The 16,225-nt window shown below is 38.4% G+C and overlaps 1 protein-coding gene across 3 annotated transcripts; it reads right to left on the bottom strand.

Annotated features, from left to right (window-relative positions):
- Positions 1-2,495: 2,495 nt before the first annotated feature.
- LOC104242964 (probable arabinosyltransferase ARAD1) lies at positions 2,496-6,180 on the bottom strand. Of its 3 annotated transcripts, none has more exons than XM_009798077.2 (3): positions 5,672-6,180; positions 4,351-5,568; positions 2,496-3,196 (listed from the first exon to the last, which is right to left on the bottom strand). In XM_009798077.2, the coding sequence occupies exons 2-3, from the start codon at positions 5,314-5,316 to the stop codon at positions 2,669-2,671; spliced, it is 1,494 nt and encodes a 497-aa protein (XP_009796379.1). In that variant the 5' UTR covers positions 5,317-5,568; positions 5,672-6,180; the 3' UTR covers positions 2,496-2,668. The 3 variants fall into 3 exon arrangements, with proteins under 3 accessions (XP_009796379.1, XP_009796380.1, XP_009796378.1); XM_009798078.2 differs by having other exon boundaries at positions 5,855-6,180; XM_009798076.2 differs by having other exon boundaries at positions 4,351-6,180.
- Positions 6,181-16,225: the final 10,045 nt, after the last annotated feature.

Genomic DNA, 16,225 nt, shown 5'->3' with positions numbered 1-16,225 from the left:
CCTCCCGCTTAATTAGTATTTACCGTTGCTTTTTTACTTGCGATTTTTTCTACTGTATTATGTTTGGGCACCTTACTGGTAGTAATGATTTGAGCTGGATAGAGATGATATGCTTAATTAGACAGGTTAAACATCTTAAATTCCATACTCATGACTAATTGTGCCAAATAAAAGAGGAAGGAAGTTATATGCATATTCATCAATACATACATATTGTTTTTGTAATTGCTTAAATGAAACTAAAGCAGAACTCTAACTTTGATATTTACTAGTATTTCCTAATTGTTTAAATATTTAAAATAAGTATTAGAGGGACGCTCTTTGTCATACTTTTAAGATATTCCAAACGTGAAGCTCTTGATCGAAATCATGAAATACTTGGCCTATTTTTTCTGAAGTAGGACTTCACAATTGGTTTGAAGTAAGCATCCCATATTCATTAATTGAGAGAACCTTATTAAATATGCGAGGAACAAATTCTTTCATGGGATTGAGATAATGCATAACAACGGGCAACATGAAAGAAGAACAAATTCAGAATTTGCGAATAAGAAAAAGGAAAAAAGGAAAAGTGAAGGAAAGAGATGGTCCACATGGGTAAGCAAGAAAAAATAAAGATGGAAAAGAACAATATGCTTGACAAGGCCAAGAATGGGTAGGAGAGAGGAGGTCCTAAGAATATTTGAATGGAGGGAAATTGCACAATCTAAAATAAAGATAGAGCAAAGAAAAGCATAAAGAGAAACTCATTAAGCACAAGGAACCAAGACTGTCATTTTTGTTTTTAGATTGAATTCTAAAATCTAAAGTAGAATTTGGCATAAAGTAAGTCCTGGGATTTATATTTTTTGAAGAGGCTTCTATTCTTCACATTGCCCAACAATCTGCTTTATCTGGCTTTCTTGCAACTGTTGCAATCTCAGCTTTGGCCTCCTCAGTAATTAACTTCTGGTAGTAGGAACATCTCTTTCTATATTACATTAAAATCCTATAAGAGGAAATCCTAAACCCTCTTTAATTATAACATTACCACCTCATTTGCTCAAATATTGATGGATAGAGTTACTCAGTATATGTGCTGATCGGAGATTGTAGATATCTAGTATAATACTCAAGCGACACACGAGCTAGCCAGAACACCACTATTGTCATAATTTTTTTTGTTAAAACTGTCAAATGCAATAGAAAACTAGGCTTTCTCAAGCTGTTAGTAAAACTTTAAAATTAAAATGCTTAGAGGTTCAAGAACAGGTAGTAGTAACTATAATTAGATGACTTGGCAGATGAGTTGGCATAAAGTCCAAAAGACTGGATTTGGTCATTGTTTGGTCCAAAAGGGCAAAGCATGAAAGGGATGTAGGGAACAAATGTATAGATTCTTGGCTTCTAAAGAATGGGTGTTCCAACTTCACTTTTATTCAAACCTGTCAGTGTCTTCTAAAACAGCCTTATATTGCTTGCAGCATCACAGGCTTATGATTGAAGTGAATCTTAAACTTCTCTATATGTTTTGTCTTGGGACCCTCACTGCTTTATGTACCTTTAGTCTTGCAAATCCCATAAAAGATGAAACACAAGTTTATATGTACAGGCACTCTGTGCAGGATATGCTGAGTGTAGCCACAGACAAACCTCTTATTTTCTCATCATAACCTCAGCCTAGAAAACACTTTTGTTCCTTCTGTTGCCCCCCAAAGTGCAGAAAAATGTTGTGTCCTTCCTGTAGGGTGATTGTCCTAATTCTTTGTATTGGGTTCTTGTCAATTCAACCAGAGGAAGTTTCTGCTCTGAGAAGTATAGATCTTGCTCTCAGATGGGGAGGAGGCAAGTTATTTTTCCTGAGAAATTCTCGGATACTTAAGGATGCTGAAATGCAGGACCTACATACGCAGCTGAATATAGCGCCTGCACCTTCGATGACCTTTGATCCAAATCAATCAAACAAAAGAAGAGTGAGAAGAGGATCAGATCCCATCCATAATAAATGTTGACAGTGTGTCCAAAGCAAGATTCATAAGGACAGGAACAGCTCGCCGTCTTTTGTAATTTTTCTAAGAGAAACTTGAGATTGGTGGGCAATTCTGCATCCTCGGAAGTTCTTTTTTTTTAAAGGTTTGTGACACTGATGACTATCATTTGTTTGGGTAGAAGTCTTTACTTGAAAGCAGCAGCTTCATGTGATATGTAAAGCTAGAACCACAGAAAGACATTAGGATTTTATGCTCATTGTTATACACAAAAATGTTTCATATTTTCTGAGCACATAGATATCATGTTATTTTTAAGCATCAGTACTTCTTCATGTATAATGAAATTGAATAGTCTGGATGTTGCTGTTGCCGGCAATTCTCTACCTCTATTGCAGTGTGCTTTTCGTCAGGACTTCCTCTTACTGGTTTTCGTTTATTATACATGCTAGTTAGAGAATCATATTCCAGTTATGTTCAGTGGGTAAGCTGGTGGTTAAATAGAAGCATAGTTATCTAGCAGGAGAGTGATGCAAAATTTGCAGTCATTATAAAAAAAGAATTTACAAGAAGTTAAGAAAATTGGCAAAAAAAGAAAAAACAGAGATATTCTCATACCACAAAGTAGAGAATCAAGCTCGACCTGACAGCTGATCTCCTAAAAAACTACAGGATGATGTTCAGAAATTTCACATAAATAATCATGACATCTGGTCTTTGAGGAAAAGCTGTGACCTGTGATATCTTTTGTCGCGATGATCCTTCAGTCGCATAGATGACACCTTTCTTGAAACTGCCTGCCAAATCATATCCACTGCATCATCAGTTTGGGATGGATATTGATATCCAAAATGTTTGCCGAGCACCTTTATCCTTTCCCACATTTTGGTCCACTGATCTTCCTTCATTCCTCTAAGAAGGTACAGAAGGTAGCCCTTCTTTACAGCATTAGATGAATTTACAAACACACAGAACTCTGAGTAATCGAGAACATCTTCAAATGGTAGCTCAATCTCATCACTAATTATAACCGGAATACAGTGGCTAGCAATGGCATCAAAGAGACGATTTGAAGAGGGAGTGTCTCCAGCAATATTCAGGCAGAATTTGGACGATGCCATTCCTCTTCCAGCCTCCCTGACACCATTTGCTTGAATGCTTCCAAATGTGAAGTGTACATCTTTTTCATCTTTGAGAAGGTTGTATAAATTTTGACGAATCTCTCCACCCTGGTATTAGATAAGCAAGAAAAAAGATCTATCACTTCAAGAGTTCAAGTTGACCTCATAACAATCAATATTCTCCTTTCGAGCTTCAAATGACATAAACAGGAAAATTTCAGTTATGTTACTGCCGTAAATGTCATTGGCAATCCACATCCTACATAAGGGGCCATCAAAACATCCTAATCATCTACTGTCTGTTAGCTTCCCTGTTTTTTTCTCTTTTGGGCGGAGCTCGTGTTATTACATTCTCTGCATTCGACAGGCCATTCCTCTATTGCATTTCCCTTTGAAAATCTTAGAAGGTAATAAGATCTATTTTTTCCTTGTGACTCCTACACATTAACTACTCTGGAATGCTGAACAGGGTATCAGAAATCTGTTGGGTGTATGTGAACTAAGTCCCACATGGAAAGTAGAAAAGAAAAATAAGCTACTTATAAGGAGTTGGATACTCTTAATGGTGTGAGGCCTTTTGGGGAAAACCATGCGGGCTTGGCCCAAATCGGACAATATCGCACCATGTTAAGAGTATCTTTGGGCCGTTTTAGCCCAACAAAATCTACTAGATATATCATACTTCAAGCAAAAGATAGAGGGACTTTAGTTTCGCTTCTGTTTCAAATGCGGTATGAACTATATTCCAATCTTACAGTTAAGAGCAAAACCAATATATTGAGGTGGCAGGTCAGAGAATATAACTGCACATGCGATAGGTGTTCAAAGTAAAAACCCAAATCGATTAACCAGTAAGGGAATAAAGCATGATAAAGTACAAAACAGCAATGTTACTTTGTCCGAAAACAAAAAACTGTGGCTACATACCATTCTTTCACGCTGCTGAAACTACTTTTGATAACAAAAAACTATATCTCAATTCCAAGGAAGTAGAGTTCGGCTACAATACTCACTATCCATTTTGATCCATTTGGACCCATTTCATTCAAATATTACTTTTGGTAACAAGACAGAAGAAAGCTTTATCTGGCTCTAGTTTTCAAGTGTCACTGCCACCAAAAATATATGGGGCCTCACAAAGTAATGCATGCTATCTTATAGGTAATTAGATTAAAGCATAACTTTTATGACATGGAAAATAGCAAAATCATTAACAAATATTTATATCATCAGTTGCATATAAAAGCAGATATGGAACTCACATCTTTTCGATAGATTGCCCCTTGAAAGTAAACTAATGTATCGCGTTGTCTGAAAGAGGGTGAGTTGTCAGCACCTATTGTCTGGACCATATGTTTGTAAGGAGCAATCACATCCTTTCCAATATTTGCTATTTCGGCTCTATACCTTCCAAAATCTGCAAGTACAAACATGGCAGAACCAAGCTTCTCTCTTGCATCCAACATACTATTGGGGTGGTGAGCAACAATTACATGATCCTTTCCACCCCTTCGCTTCCACTCATCTCTACTTTTTAAAAAATCCACCACTTTATCCTGCAGCATTCTATTGAGACTGAATTTTTCCTTCCCTTGAACCTTAGAATGCCTATTGTAACTCAAAGACGAAAAAAATGGCACAAAGATCACATCCGCTTCACCAGAATTCAGCACTCTAACAGCAGTGCATGGTCTATTGATATTTGGGTTGTTTGAGGATAGAAGATCAAGAGTAAGCCAATACTCAATGCTGTGCTGTAAATTTAGGCCACCAGGGTACGAGGGTATTTGGTTCGGGTTACTAACACTAGGCCATGTTTCGTCGTCCCTACTTCCTTTCCAACCTAATAGCCCAAAGTGAAATTCAGGAGGTAAGTCATACATATACACTTTAAGAAGAGCTTCTTTCGGGCCACAAGTTTTCCCAACTCCGAATCCAACAGAATCATTGCTGAAACTGGAAGTTTGACAAGCTAATTCTTGGCTTTTCAGGGTTTGTTCATGTGAAGTTTCAATAGGCAAGAAAGGAGCTTTAGATTCTCCACTTGAAGTCAAGTAAACGGAAGAACTATTAACAAGAACTAAACTAAAAACTGATTTGGGTATGAAAGAATTGTCAGCAAATTGAAGAAGGGAAAGTGAAGAAATTATCAAAAGGAAAACAGAAATGGCTATTAGACAGGACAGAGACCTTGAAGGTAACATGCTTTTATCAGGAATCAGAGACATTTTGTTATATACAGTAACTTATCCACAAAACCAGTATCTTTTTCAAGAACTTTCAGACATTTCCAGGTAATTTCTGCTTATTTCATCAAATCTAACATCAACTACTCCCATAAACCCACACCCATGCGTCCAACTAAAACTCTGAGAACAAAAAATTGGTAAATTCAGCTATTCAAACCCTTAAAGTTTGTTCCTTTTTCACCACAAATTTCTGCTCATACACTGCATAGGAAACAAATGCTCCTATTTTACCTGCAAATATGAAAGATAAAACAGAACAAAAGAAGCTGAAATTCCAAAAGCAAAGGCACATATAAACAAAACTGTGTCAGCTGAGGAAACAAGAATTGTTTACCTTTATTATCTGGAAAATACACCCCAAATCAAGACCCCAGAAGCAAAACGAAAAATAACAACAAAAAATAGACTGGAGAAATCAAAATCCAATCTTTCTTATTTGGGTCATCAAGATTAATTAATGTTCAACAAAGGGGAAAAAAATAACAAGCTTGCTAAAAGTAGAGAGATGAGTACCTACCTGATAAAGTTCTTAGGTCAGTAGAAAAATCATACTTTCTGATGAAACCTTATTCCATAATAATAATAATACTACTACTGTTTGCTACTATTAATGGACTGGACTGGACTATATTTGATTAGGAGTAATCTCTAAGTTTCCTTTAATTGCATTTAATATGAAATTTCCCATATGCAAATCCTCTTGAAATCTGCAAATTGCTAATGTCAGCTAGTGGAGAGGAGAGTCAGTGCAGTCGATTTTCATGACTTTTTTCATTTCTCGTGTCCAATGACATTATTCATTAGGGGAACTGAGTTCTCTGTAAACCAATAACATAACAAAGCACATTATGGTTTTTTGTTTTGTTTTTCTTATGGGTTTCTTTGTAATTATGGTGTCAAAAATATGACGTGTTTTAGTCAAAGCAGTTGATTATCGATAAACGAATCTTTGATATTCCATGGGGATGGTCCTATTGACCAAATATGGTACCTAGTACTAGTAATTGCTTTGATTAGTTAACGACCTGTTTTTTTCTCTTTTCTTTTTAATTTTTTCCCCTCACCTTGGAATCACGAGGAGGTAATAAGAATCCAATCTTACTAATACCAGTATTAAGTTATAAGTTTTGGTGGTGGTAACTTGTCACAACCCGGATTTTCCACCCTCAGGAATCGTGATGGCGCATACTCGTGAAAACTAGGCAAAGCGAGTGTTATAAATTTATTACCCTTTTTATTAAGCGTGTTCAGAATTCAAAGTAATAAGTGATTAAACAGCGTAATAAATTAAATAACCAGAAATGCGGAAGACGAAAACTTAATAGATCACCAAACACTGCTACATAATCTGAAGTACAATACTACCCAGAATTTAGTGTCACAAGTCACGGACTATCTAAGAGTACTGCAAATAAGGTCTGAATGAAAATACACAATCTGTCTCTGAATAAGTAAAAACAGAAAGAGAAGTGATAGGTGGAGATGCCAAGGCCCGCGGACGTCTGCAGGACTACCTCAGGTCACCTGAATGGACTGAAGACAACATCCTCACTACGGTCCAAACGCTCCGGTATCAGTATCTTCACACAGTGCAGAGTGTAGTATCAGCACAACCGATCCCATGTGCTGGTAAGTGCCTAGCCTAACCTCGGCGAAGTAGTGACGAGGCTAGGACTAGACTACCAAATAAACCTATGCAGTTAAATCATATACAGCGGAAATAAAAGCAGATAATTACAGCTAAAGTTGGGCGGGGGAAACATGCTGCGGGGAGTAACAAATAACAACAGAATAACAGTAGAGAAATGTAAGGAACACCATAAATCAATTACCAGCAAAAGATAAGGAAATAAGAAACAAGTACACATGTAATACCGTTGCAGGCGTGCAACCCGATCCCATTTCATATAATCCTTGTAGGCGTGCAATCCGCTCCCATTTCAAATAGTACCATTGCAGGCGTGCAACCCACTCCCATTTCATATAGTACCATTGCAGGCGTGCAACCCGCTCCCTTTTCATTTATCAACACCAATCATAAAACAATTCCGGCAAGGGAACAATAATATAACAACAACATTCCGGCAAGGGAACAATGATATGACAACAACATCCCGACAAGGGAACAATGATATGACAACAACATCCCGGCAAGGAACAATGATATGACAACAACATCCCGGCAAGGGAACAATAATATTACAACAATATCCCGGCAAGGGAACAATAATGATAATCCTCATATTAAACACGAATAAACCACAACAGAGTCACAACAATTACAATACATGACTCACGGGCATGCTTGACACCGACGTATAGATACTCGTCATCATGCCTATACGTCGTACTCCACAATTAATACATAGGAAATAGGACACAAATCTTAATCCCTCAACCTACGGTTAGACCAAACACTTATCTAAAACTTCCACAGCCAACTCAAGCCTCAAACACCGCTTTTTCTTTAGAATTTGCCTCCAAATTACTTGTATCTAGTCCAAATTAATTTAACAACATCAATAAATGCTAAAGAATTCATACCCAATGCTTAATTATAGGTTTTCTATCATTTTTCTCCAAAAGACAAAAAATCAACCCTGGGCCCGCTTGGTCAAAACTCGAGGTTCAGACCAAAACCCGATCACACATTCACCAACGAGCCCGAATATGCAATTATTTCGAAATCCGACCCCAAAGCGAGGTCTAAATTCCAATTATTCAAAAAGTCCTAACTTTACCCAAATTCCTAATTCCTACCATGAAAACTCTTGACTTTTTGATTAGAAAGTGATGAAAAACATTGGGTAATTAAAGAGTAAAGTTTAGAATTGATTACCAACACTTTGGGGATGAATTTGTGGGAAGAAAATCGCCTCTAGGTCTTGGGAGTTCGAAAATATGGAGTAAAATAGGTTCTGCCCGGTTCTGATTTTATCTTAAAATAACTGGCAGGCCTTCATCGCATTCGCGATAGGCCTGTCGCGTTCGCGATGGGTCAGGCCCAGATGGCCATCGCGCTCGCGTTCGCGGTCAGGTGGCCGCGTTCGCGTAGCGTAAATTTGAAATCCCTCCCCCAGGCCACTAACCCTACGCGTTCGCGAGGCCTGGACGCGTTCGCGAAGGGTACTCCTCCCACAGCCTCTCGTTCGCGTCCCAAGCTCCGCGTTCGCGAAAAACATTTTTGCACCTGAGGAATATTGCTTTCCGCATTCGCGAGTGAAGCCACATGAACGCGGAGAACAAAATCTCTGTGCACCAGAAACTGAAAACCTGCAACTTTTCTAAGTTTAAAACCTTCCGAAACCTATCCGAAACTCACCCGAGCCCTCGGGGCTCCAAACCAAACATGCATAACAACTCAAAAACATCATATGGACTTACTCGTGCGATCAAATTGCCAAATTAACAGCTTTAACAACGAACTTAGCATCAAAATCAAAGAAAAATTTCAAGAACACTTAAGTTTCAAATTTCACAACCGAAGGTCCAATTCACGTCATTCCAAGTCTGTTTCTTACCAAATTTTGTAGGCTCAATCTAAACGCCATATAAGACATGTACCGGGCTCCAGAACCAAGATACGAGCCCGATACCATCAATTTCAAAAACATTTAAATTTCTGAAAACTCACATATATTCCGAAAAATATTTTTTCTTTAAAAATTCATTTCTCGGGCTAGGGACCTCGAAATTTGATTTCGGGCATACGCCCAAGTTCCATATTTCCCTACGGACCCTCCGGGACCGTCAAATTACGGGTCCGGGTCTGGGTCCGTTTACCCAAAATATTGATTGAAATCAACCTAAATTCATTTTAAAAACAAAATTCATCATTTTTAGGGATTTTCACATAATGACTTTCCGGATACACGCCCGGACTGCGCATGCAAATCGAGGTGAGACAAAAGGAGGTTCTAAGGATTCGAAACACATAATTTATTTCTAAAACAAGTGATAAAAGGTCATCACATTCTCCACCTCTAAAACAACCGTTCGTCCTCGAACGGACATAAGAAGGAAGTACCTGAGTCGGAGAAAAGATGGGGATAACGGCTCCGTATATCGAACTCGGACTCCCAGGTCGATGCCTCAGCAGGCTGACCTCTCCACTGAACACAAACAGAAGGGAAACTCTTCGATCTCAACTGACGAACCTGCCGATCTAGAATAGCTACCGACTCCTCCTTATATGACAAGTCCTTGTCCAATTGGACAGTGTTGAAGTCTAACACGTGGGATGGATCACTGTGATACTTCCGAAGCATTGACACATGAAACACTGGATGCACGACTGATAAACTCGGTGACACCGAAAGTTTGTAAGCCACCTCTCCCACTCGATCAAGAATCTCAAACAGGCCAATGAACCTAGGGCTAAGCTTGCCCTTCTTTCCAAATCTCATCACACCCTTCATAGGCGACACCCGAAACAACACTTGCTCGCCAACCATGAATGCCACATCACGAACCTTACGGTCGGCATAACTCTTTTGCCTGGACTGAGCTGTACGAAGCCTATCCTGAATGATCCTGACCTTGTCCCAGACATTTTGTACCAGATTTGTACCCAACAACTGAGCCTCTCCCGGCTCAAACCATCCAACCGACGACCGGCACCGCCTACCATATAAATCTTCATAAGAAGCCATCTGAATGCTCTATTGGTAATTATTGTTGTAGACAAACTCTGCTAAAGGCAAAAACTGATCCCACGAGCCTCCAAATTCAATGACACAAACTCGGAGCATATCCTTCAAAATATGAATAGTACGCTCGGACTGCCCGTCCGTCTGAGGATGAAATATTGTGCTCAACTCGACCCGTGTGCCCAACTCACGCTGAACTACTCTCCAGAAGTGCGAGGTAAACTACGTACCTCGATCAGAAATGATAGACATAGGCACACCATGAAGATGAACAATCTTCTGGATATAGATCTCAGCTAACCTCTCGGAAGAATAGGAGACTGCTACAGGAATGAAATGCGCTGACTTGGTCAGCTTATCAACAATAACCTGTCACACCTCCTTTTTCCTACCCCGTAAGGGTATAAGGGAGTTTTTCCAATTAAAGGACAATCGAAACAGGATTTGTTTATTTAATTCAGAGTCGCCACTTGGGAGATTTATGGTGTCCCAAGTCATCGGTCGAATCCCGAATCGAGGAAAAGATTGACTCTGTTTAATAGTCCGCGAACCAAAAATTCGGATAAGGAATTTTGTTAACCCGGGAGAAGGTGTTAGGCATTCTCGAGTTCCGTGGTTCTAGCACGGTCGCTCAACTGTTATATTCGGCTTATTTATCTGATTTTTAACAATTAAGAACTTATATGCAAATTTTAACTTTGAACCGCTTTTATCAATTTTATTATTATTGTTATTATTTTACGGAGAATTGCAACGTTGTGAAAATGTATCTCGAACCACGTCACAGTCAATGCACCCGTAGTTATTGACACATTTTGACTCCGTTGAGATTTGAATTTGGGTCACTTGAATGCACACCCGTATTTAAGAAAATAATTTATTAAAGACGCGCCTAAAGCGACTAGCGTATTGTTGTTTTGGGAAAGGCCGTAAACTTTCGCTAAACGGCCCCGTCCCGAAATCTAAGCAGTTTCATCAAAACACATATAGAGGGCCTCGCAGTCAGCGTATTCTTGTTTGGCGAGGCACGTCTCATTAGTTAAATTTTTTCTTTTTATTATTTTTTTTTTTTTAAAAAAATTTGCAACGTCATGGAAATGCATCTCGAACCACGTTACAACCAGTGTACACATGGTCGTCGGCATATTTCGACTCTGTCGATATTTGGATTTGGGTTGCATAAATGCACACCCGAGTTTTAGGAAGGTAAGATTAATTAAGGCGCGTCCTAAAGAGACTATCGTATCAATATTTTGGGAGGAGGCCGTGAAAATTCACTAGACGACCAACTCCAAAGTCTATCCGGTTATTGAGGGCCCCGCAATTTGTGATTTACTATGGCGAGGCACGCCTCCTTTATTTTAAGGATATCCTAAAGTGACTACATTTCTATTTAAATTAGTCTCTAAAATAAAATAAAAAATCCTAATTAATTACGAGCTTAAAATATAAGAAAACGTAACATACTAATTGCTAGATTAAGACAAATATTAATGGAAAGGGATTTTACTAAAAAAAAAGAAAAAAATTCGAAATTGTAAATAAAATACGAAATTCGCCAACTAGTATTCAAAAGAAATCAATTATAGCTAGATCAAAAGCTCGCATTGTTATAAAAAAAACTATTGGAATTAATTATTCACAACCATTTGAAACTAGATTTAACCATAATTACTAAAACTTATTAGAAAGTTTATTAAACTTAAACGTTGACTCATCTTGCTCAAGCTCACATCTAGTGGATTAATGTTCTTAGCCTTGCTATGTTGAATCACACATTAAAAGCATCAAGCCTGCTGATTCTACGAAATTATTGGCCTAATATTTGCGGATCTTTGTTACTAACAAGATTCAAAGATTAAAAAAAAACTCAAATTGCTTCTATTCCAATATTTGCAAATTCAAATCTATATTTTACTAACCCTTCCTCCCAAAATTAAATCGATTTCCCATATTGACTATTTACCAATTTGATTTGAATGCGATCTCAAACTAAAAAATTAACAAAGCCGAAACTGATACTTATGGTGTTCATAACGACACCCATCCAATAGTTCCGCAATTTAACGCTTCACATTATACATAATTCTACCATTCATATAACATGAAACACATAATGAATATCTAACTAAAAATACGAATATTCTATAATTAGAAGCATAAATCTTCTGGCCATTTCATTTCAGCTTCAATGCATATGTCAAAATGGTTCAGAGTAGTGTACCTGGTATTTGAATACAAGGAAAGAAAGAATAGGATCAGCAGCAGTAGGAACAACGCAGCAACAACAAACAACCAGTAGCAGTAATGCAATAGTCCAGAAACAGAATTTGAAAACCGGTGGAACAGTAACCAAAAAATCAACCAGACTTAGGAAAAACCAAGCGAAGACCCAGAAATCCCAATAACTCTCAAAGACAGGACAAAATGAACCCAAGAAAAAACAGAAGAGGCAATGGGATAATTCTGATTTTTTTTCTTTAAGACTCGAAGTAGAACACTCTCAAACTATTGACTCTCTATGATTTCTGAAAATCAGTTCTTTTTTCTCAATCCTCAACTTTCAAAATTTAAAAGTCTGTTTTTATCTCCTCTTTAGTTCTGAAATTTTTATCTCCAAATTCAGTCCCCTTTCTTCCTTTTTTCTTCCTCTCCCCTTCTAAGTGTCAAATGAGTCCTCTTATATTCAAAGCCAGACTCCCTTTTTTCTTTTTACCTCCTTCTTTTTTACTTTTTTTAAACTATTATTACTACCCCCTTTTTACCTCTTTTTTACTTTTTTCCCAATATTCTTCTACTATGTATAATTTTTAACTTTTATTATTACCTATACTATTACTAATTTTTACTTAAGTAAAAGCAGTCAACGCGGACCCCATGGTTCCCCCTTTTTGAGTGGTCAAAGAAGACCTCATCATTATCCCCTTTCCTTTTTTACTTTACATCATTATGTCTTGTCCTCCACTATAATATTTTGATATTATTAGAGCTTAGTGGGCGGAGCACTTAAATTAAACAAATCTGCAACTGGTTAATTCCCGTGTTACCCCTAAAACTACTGTTACTGCCCTGATTCAAAAATTTGTTCAAACTTCAAAAATTATCCAAGAACTAAATCAAATTAACAGCTATAACCAATTCACCTAATCAATTAACCAAAGTATAGTAGCTATAACCAATTCTTAATCAAATTTAATCAACAAATTCAAACTAAATGTTGAACAACAAAGAAACAACTGGAATTATTTTGACTGAACAATATCCTTAAACAACAAACCTACTTCCAGATTCAACAACAAAAACAAACAAGCATGTTCAAATTACTGAGTTTAAATTCAAATTAAGCTTAAACGGAACAAATAAACAGATTCAAATCACTAAACTAAATAACCAATTGAACCTCAAACTAAATATAACAATATTATAGTCAAGACGAAGGATTCAAGTTATCAAACTAACATATTTCTATATTAAAACTAAATCCTTTTAAATGAATAAAAACAAACTGAAGAAATAATTAATTGAACTTCAACTTAAATCTAACAACATTATAATTAAATTAACAATTTCTATATTAAAAATAAACAAGAACAAATGAAACAAACTGAAGAAATAATTAAGAAACGATAAACACGAACAAAAAACAAGAATCAAACATTTACTGATTTCAGATCCGAGAATATCAAAACAAAATACGGACAGAAATGAAATTAAACCCACTAACCGGATCGGAACGACGATGAACTCGAACGAAAACAAATCTGCCCGGAAACAATTATCACACCAAAATAACTCGACGCCGAAGACGACCACGAACGGATGATCGAAGAAGATGGTCGTTTGGTGTCGTTTGAAGACGAAGCAGTGGCTGTTTTGGTGGTCGTCCATGGCTGGACGTAGCTGAAGGCAGCAGCAACGACGGGAGGGCGGTTACTGCATCGCCGAGCTGGAGCTCGATGGAGGAGGGCAGCTATGGAGGCGGTGAAGCAGCAGCAACTGCTACTGCTGAACATGGAGCTCGACGGGAGGGCAGCAACAGGGCTGGCATGATAGTGGAGCTGGAGGTCGACTGGGCAGTATTGACGATGGATGCTGGTGGTCGTTGAAGAAGATGGTCGTTTGGTGTCGTTCATGGTTGGAGTCGAAGAGGTGGGAGGCGGGGTCACTGGTTGGTTGTTTGAGAAGGTGAAGCAGCAGCGATGGCTGCTTGTCGTGACAGTGGAGTTGGACTCTTGGTCGACGGGCTCGAAGAAGACGACGATGGAGATGAAACTGGTTGTTTGGACGAGCTGCTGGACGTGACAGTGGAGATGGTGGACTGGTTGGTCGATGGTCAAGTGGTCATGGTCGACGAGGGTGGTGAAGGGGTGGTCGTGGTGGTCGTCGATGGTCTAGTTCACGTCGTTACTGGTGGAGATGAGGAGGTGAGAGGCGGCAGCCATGGGAGCTTTGGTTGGAGAGGAGAAGAAGAGGGGGGCAGATGGTTAGGGTTTTTAGGTTAAGGAAATGAAAAAAATGAAAAATGAAGAAAAGGGTTGGGTCTTTGGGGTTATGGACTGGGTCGACCCGGTTTGAAATGGACCGGGTCGTAGGGGAAGATTGGGTATTTTTGGGCTTGTGGTTTTAAATTGAAGAAAAGGCCCAATCCGGTCTTCTTCTATTTTTGTTCTTTTCTTTTTATTCAATTTCCTAAATAATAAAGCTAACATGCTAAGATTAAATTATAAAACCCAAAATTATGTGGAAATACTAACTAACTTTTAATAACAATTAACACACAATTAAATAGCGATTAACGATAAAATCACACAATTTGGACATTAAATGCTAAAAATGCAACGTACATTATTTTTATGATTTTTTCATTTTGTAAAACAAACTTAATTAAATATCAAATGCAAATGCGACATATTTTTATATATATTTTTTATTAATTTAACACATTAACATGCACAAGCAAAATTACAAATAATTATCAAAAAATGTCACGAAAATTCAAAAATTGCACACAAAGAAAAATTATTTTATTTTGAATTTTTTGGGAGCAATTCTCATACAGGGCAAAAATCACGTGCTCGCATAACCCATACTACATCGAACTTCCTCTGAGTCCGTGGGAGTCCAACAACAAAGTCCATAGTGATACGCTCTCACTTCCACTCGGGAAGCTCAATCCTCTGGAACAAACCACCAGGTTTTTGATGCTCGTACTTTACCTGCTGACAATTCAAATACCGAGCCATATACGCAACAATATTCTTCTTCATCCTTCTCTACCAATAATGATGCCGCAAATCCTGATACATCTTAGCGGCGCCCGTATGAATAGAGTACCGGGAACTATGGGCCTCCTCTAAAATCAACTCTCGGAGTCCATCCACATTAAGCACACAAATTCGACCTTGTAGCCTCAAAACCCCATCATCTCCTAATGTAATCTGCTTGGCGCCACCGTGCTGCACCGTGTCTCTAAGGACACACAAATGAGGATCATCATACTGCTGATCTCGGATACGTTCCAATAAAGAAGAACGAGCGACTGTGCAAGCTAATACACAACTGAGCTCAGAAACTCACGAACTGATTGGCCAAAGCCTGAACATTCAAAGAAAGCGGTCTCTCACCGACCGAAATATATGCAAGATTGCCCATACTGGCTGACTTCCTACTCAAAGCATCGCCACCACATTGGCCTTCCCCAGATGATATAAAATGGTGGTATCATAGTCTTTTAATAGCTCCAACCACCTTCTCTGCCTCAAATTTAGCTCTTTCTGCTTGAACAAATACTGAAGACTCTTGTGATCCATAAATACCTCACATGCCATGCCATACAGATAATGCCTCCAAATCTTCAACGCGTGAACAATGGCTGCTAACTCCAAATCATGGACCGAATAGCTCTTCTCATGAATCTTCAACTTACATGAAGCATAAGCAATGACCTTATCATCCAATACGAGATGCATCACAATAAACTGTATATGGCCCTGAACCTGTGGGCAAAACCAACACCGGCACCGTAGTCAAAGCTGTCTTGAACTTCTGAAAGATCGTCTTACACTCGTTTGACCACCTGAACTAGGCACCCTTCTGGATCAACCTGGTCATCGGGGCTGTAATAAATGAAAACCCCTCCACAAACCGACGATAATAGCCTGCCAAACCCAAGAAACTCCGGATCTCTATAGTTGATGCGGGCCTAGGCCAGTCCTTGACTGCCTCTATCTTCTTTGGAT

The sequence above is a fragment of the Nicotiana sylvestris genome, chromosome 3 (genome assembly GCF_000393655.2).
Source record: "Nicotiana sylvestris chromosome 3, ASM39365v2, whole genome shotgun sequence".
Taxonomy (NCBI): domain Eukaryota; kingdom Viridiplantae; phylum Streptophyta; class Magnoliopsida; order Solanales; family Solanaceae; genus Nicotiana; species Nicotiana sylvestris.
Note: the sequence above shows the minus strand (reverse complement) of the source record. Positions and strands in the feature narration are given on the sequence as shown.

Coding starts and splice junctions, on each gene's coding strand:
- LOC104242964 (XM_009798076.2), bottom strand. CDS start 5,316: ATGTCTCTGATTCCTGATAAAAGCATGTTACCTTCAAGGTCTCTGTCC. Junction 3,197..4,350: donor GGGCAATCTATCGAAAAGAT/GTGAGTTCCATA, acceptor ATCTAATACCAG/GGTGGAGAGATTCGTCAAAA.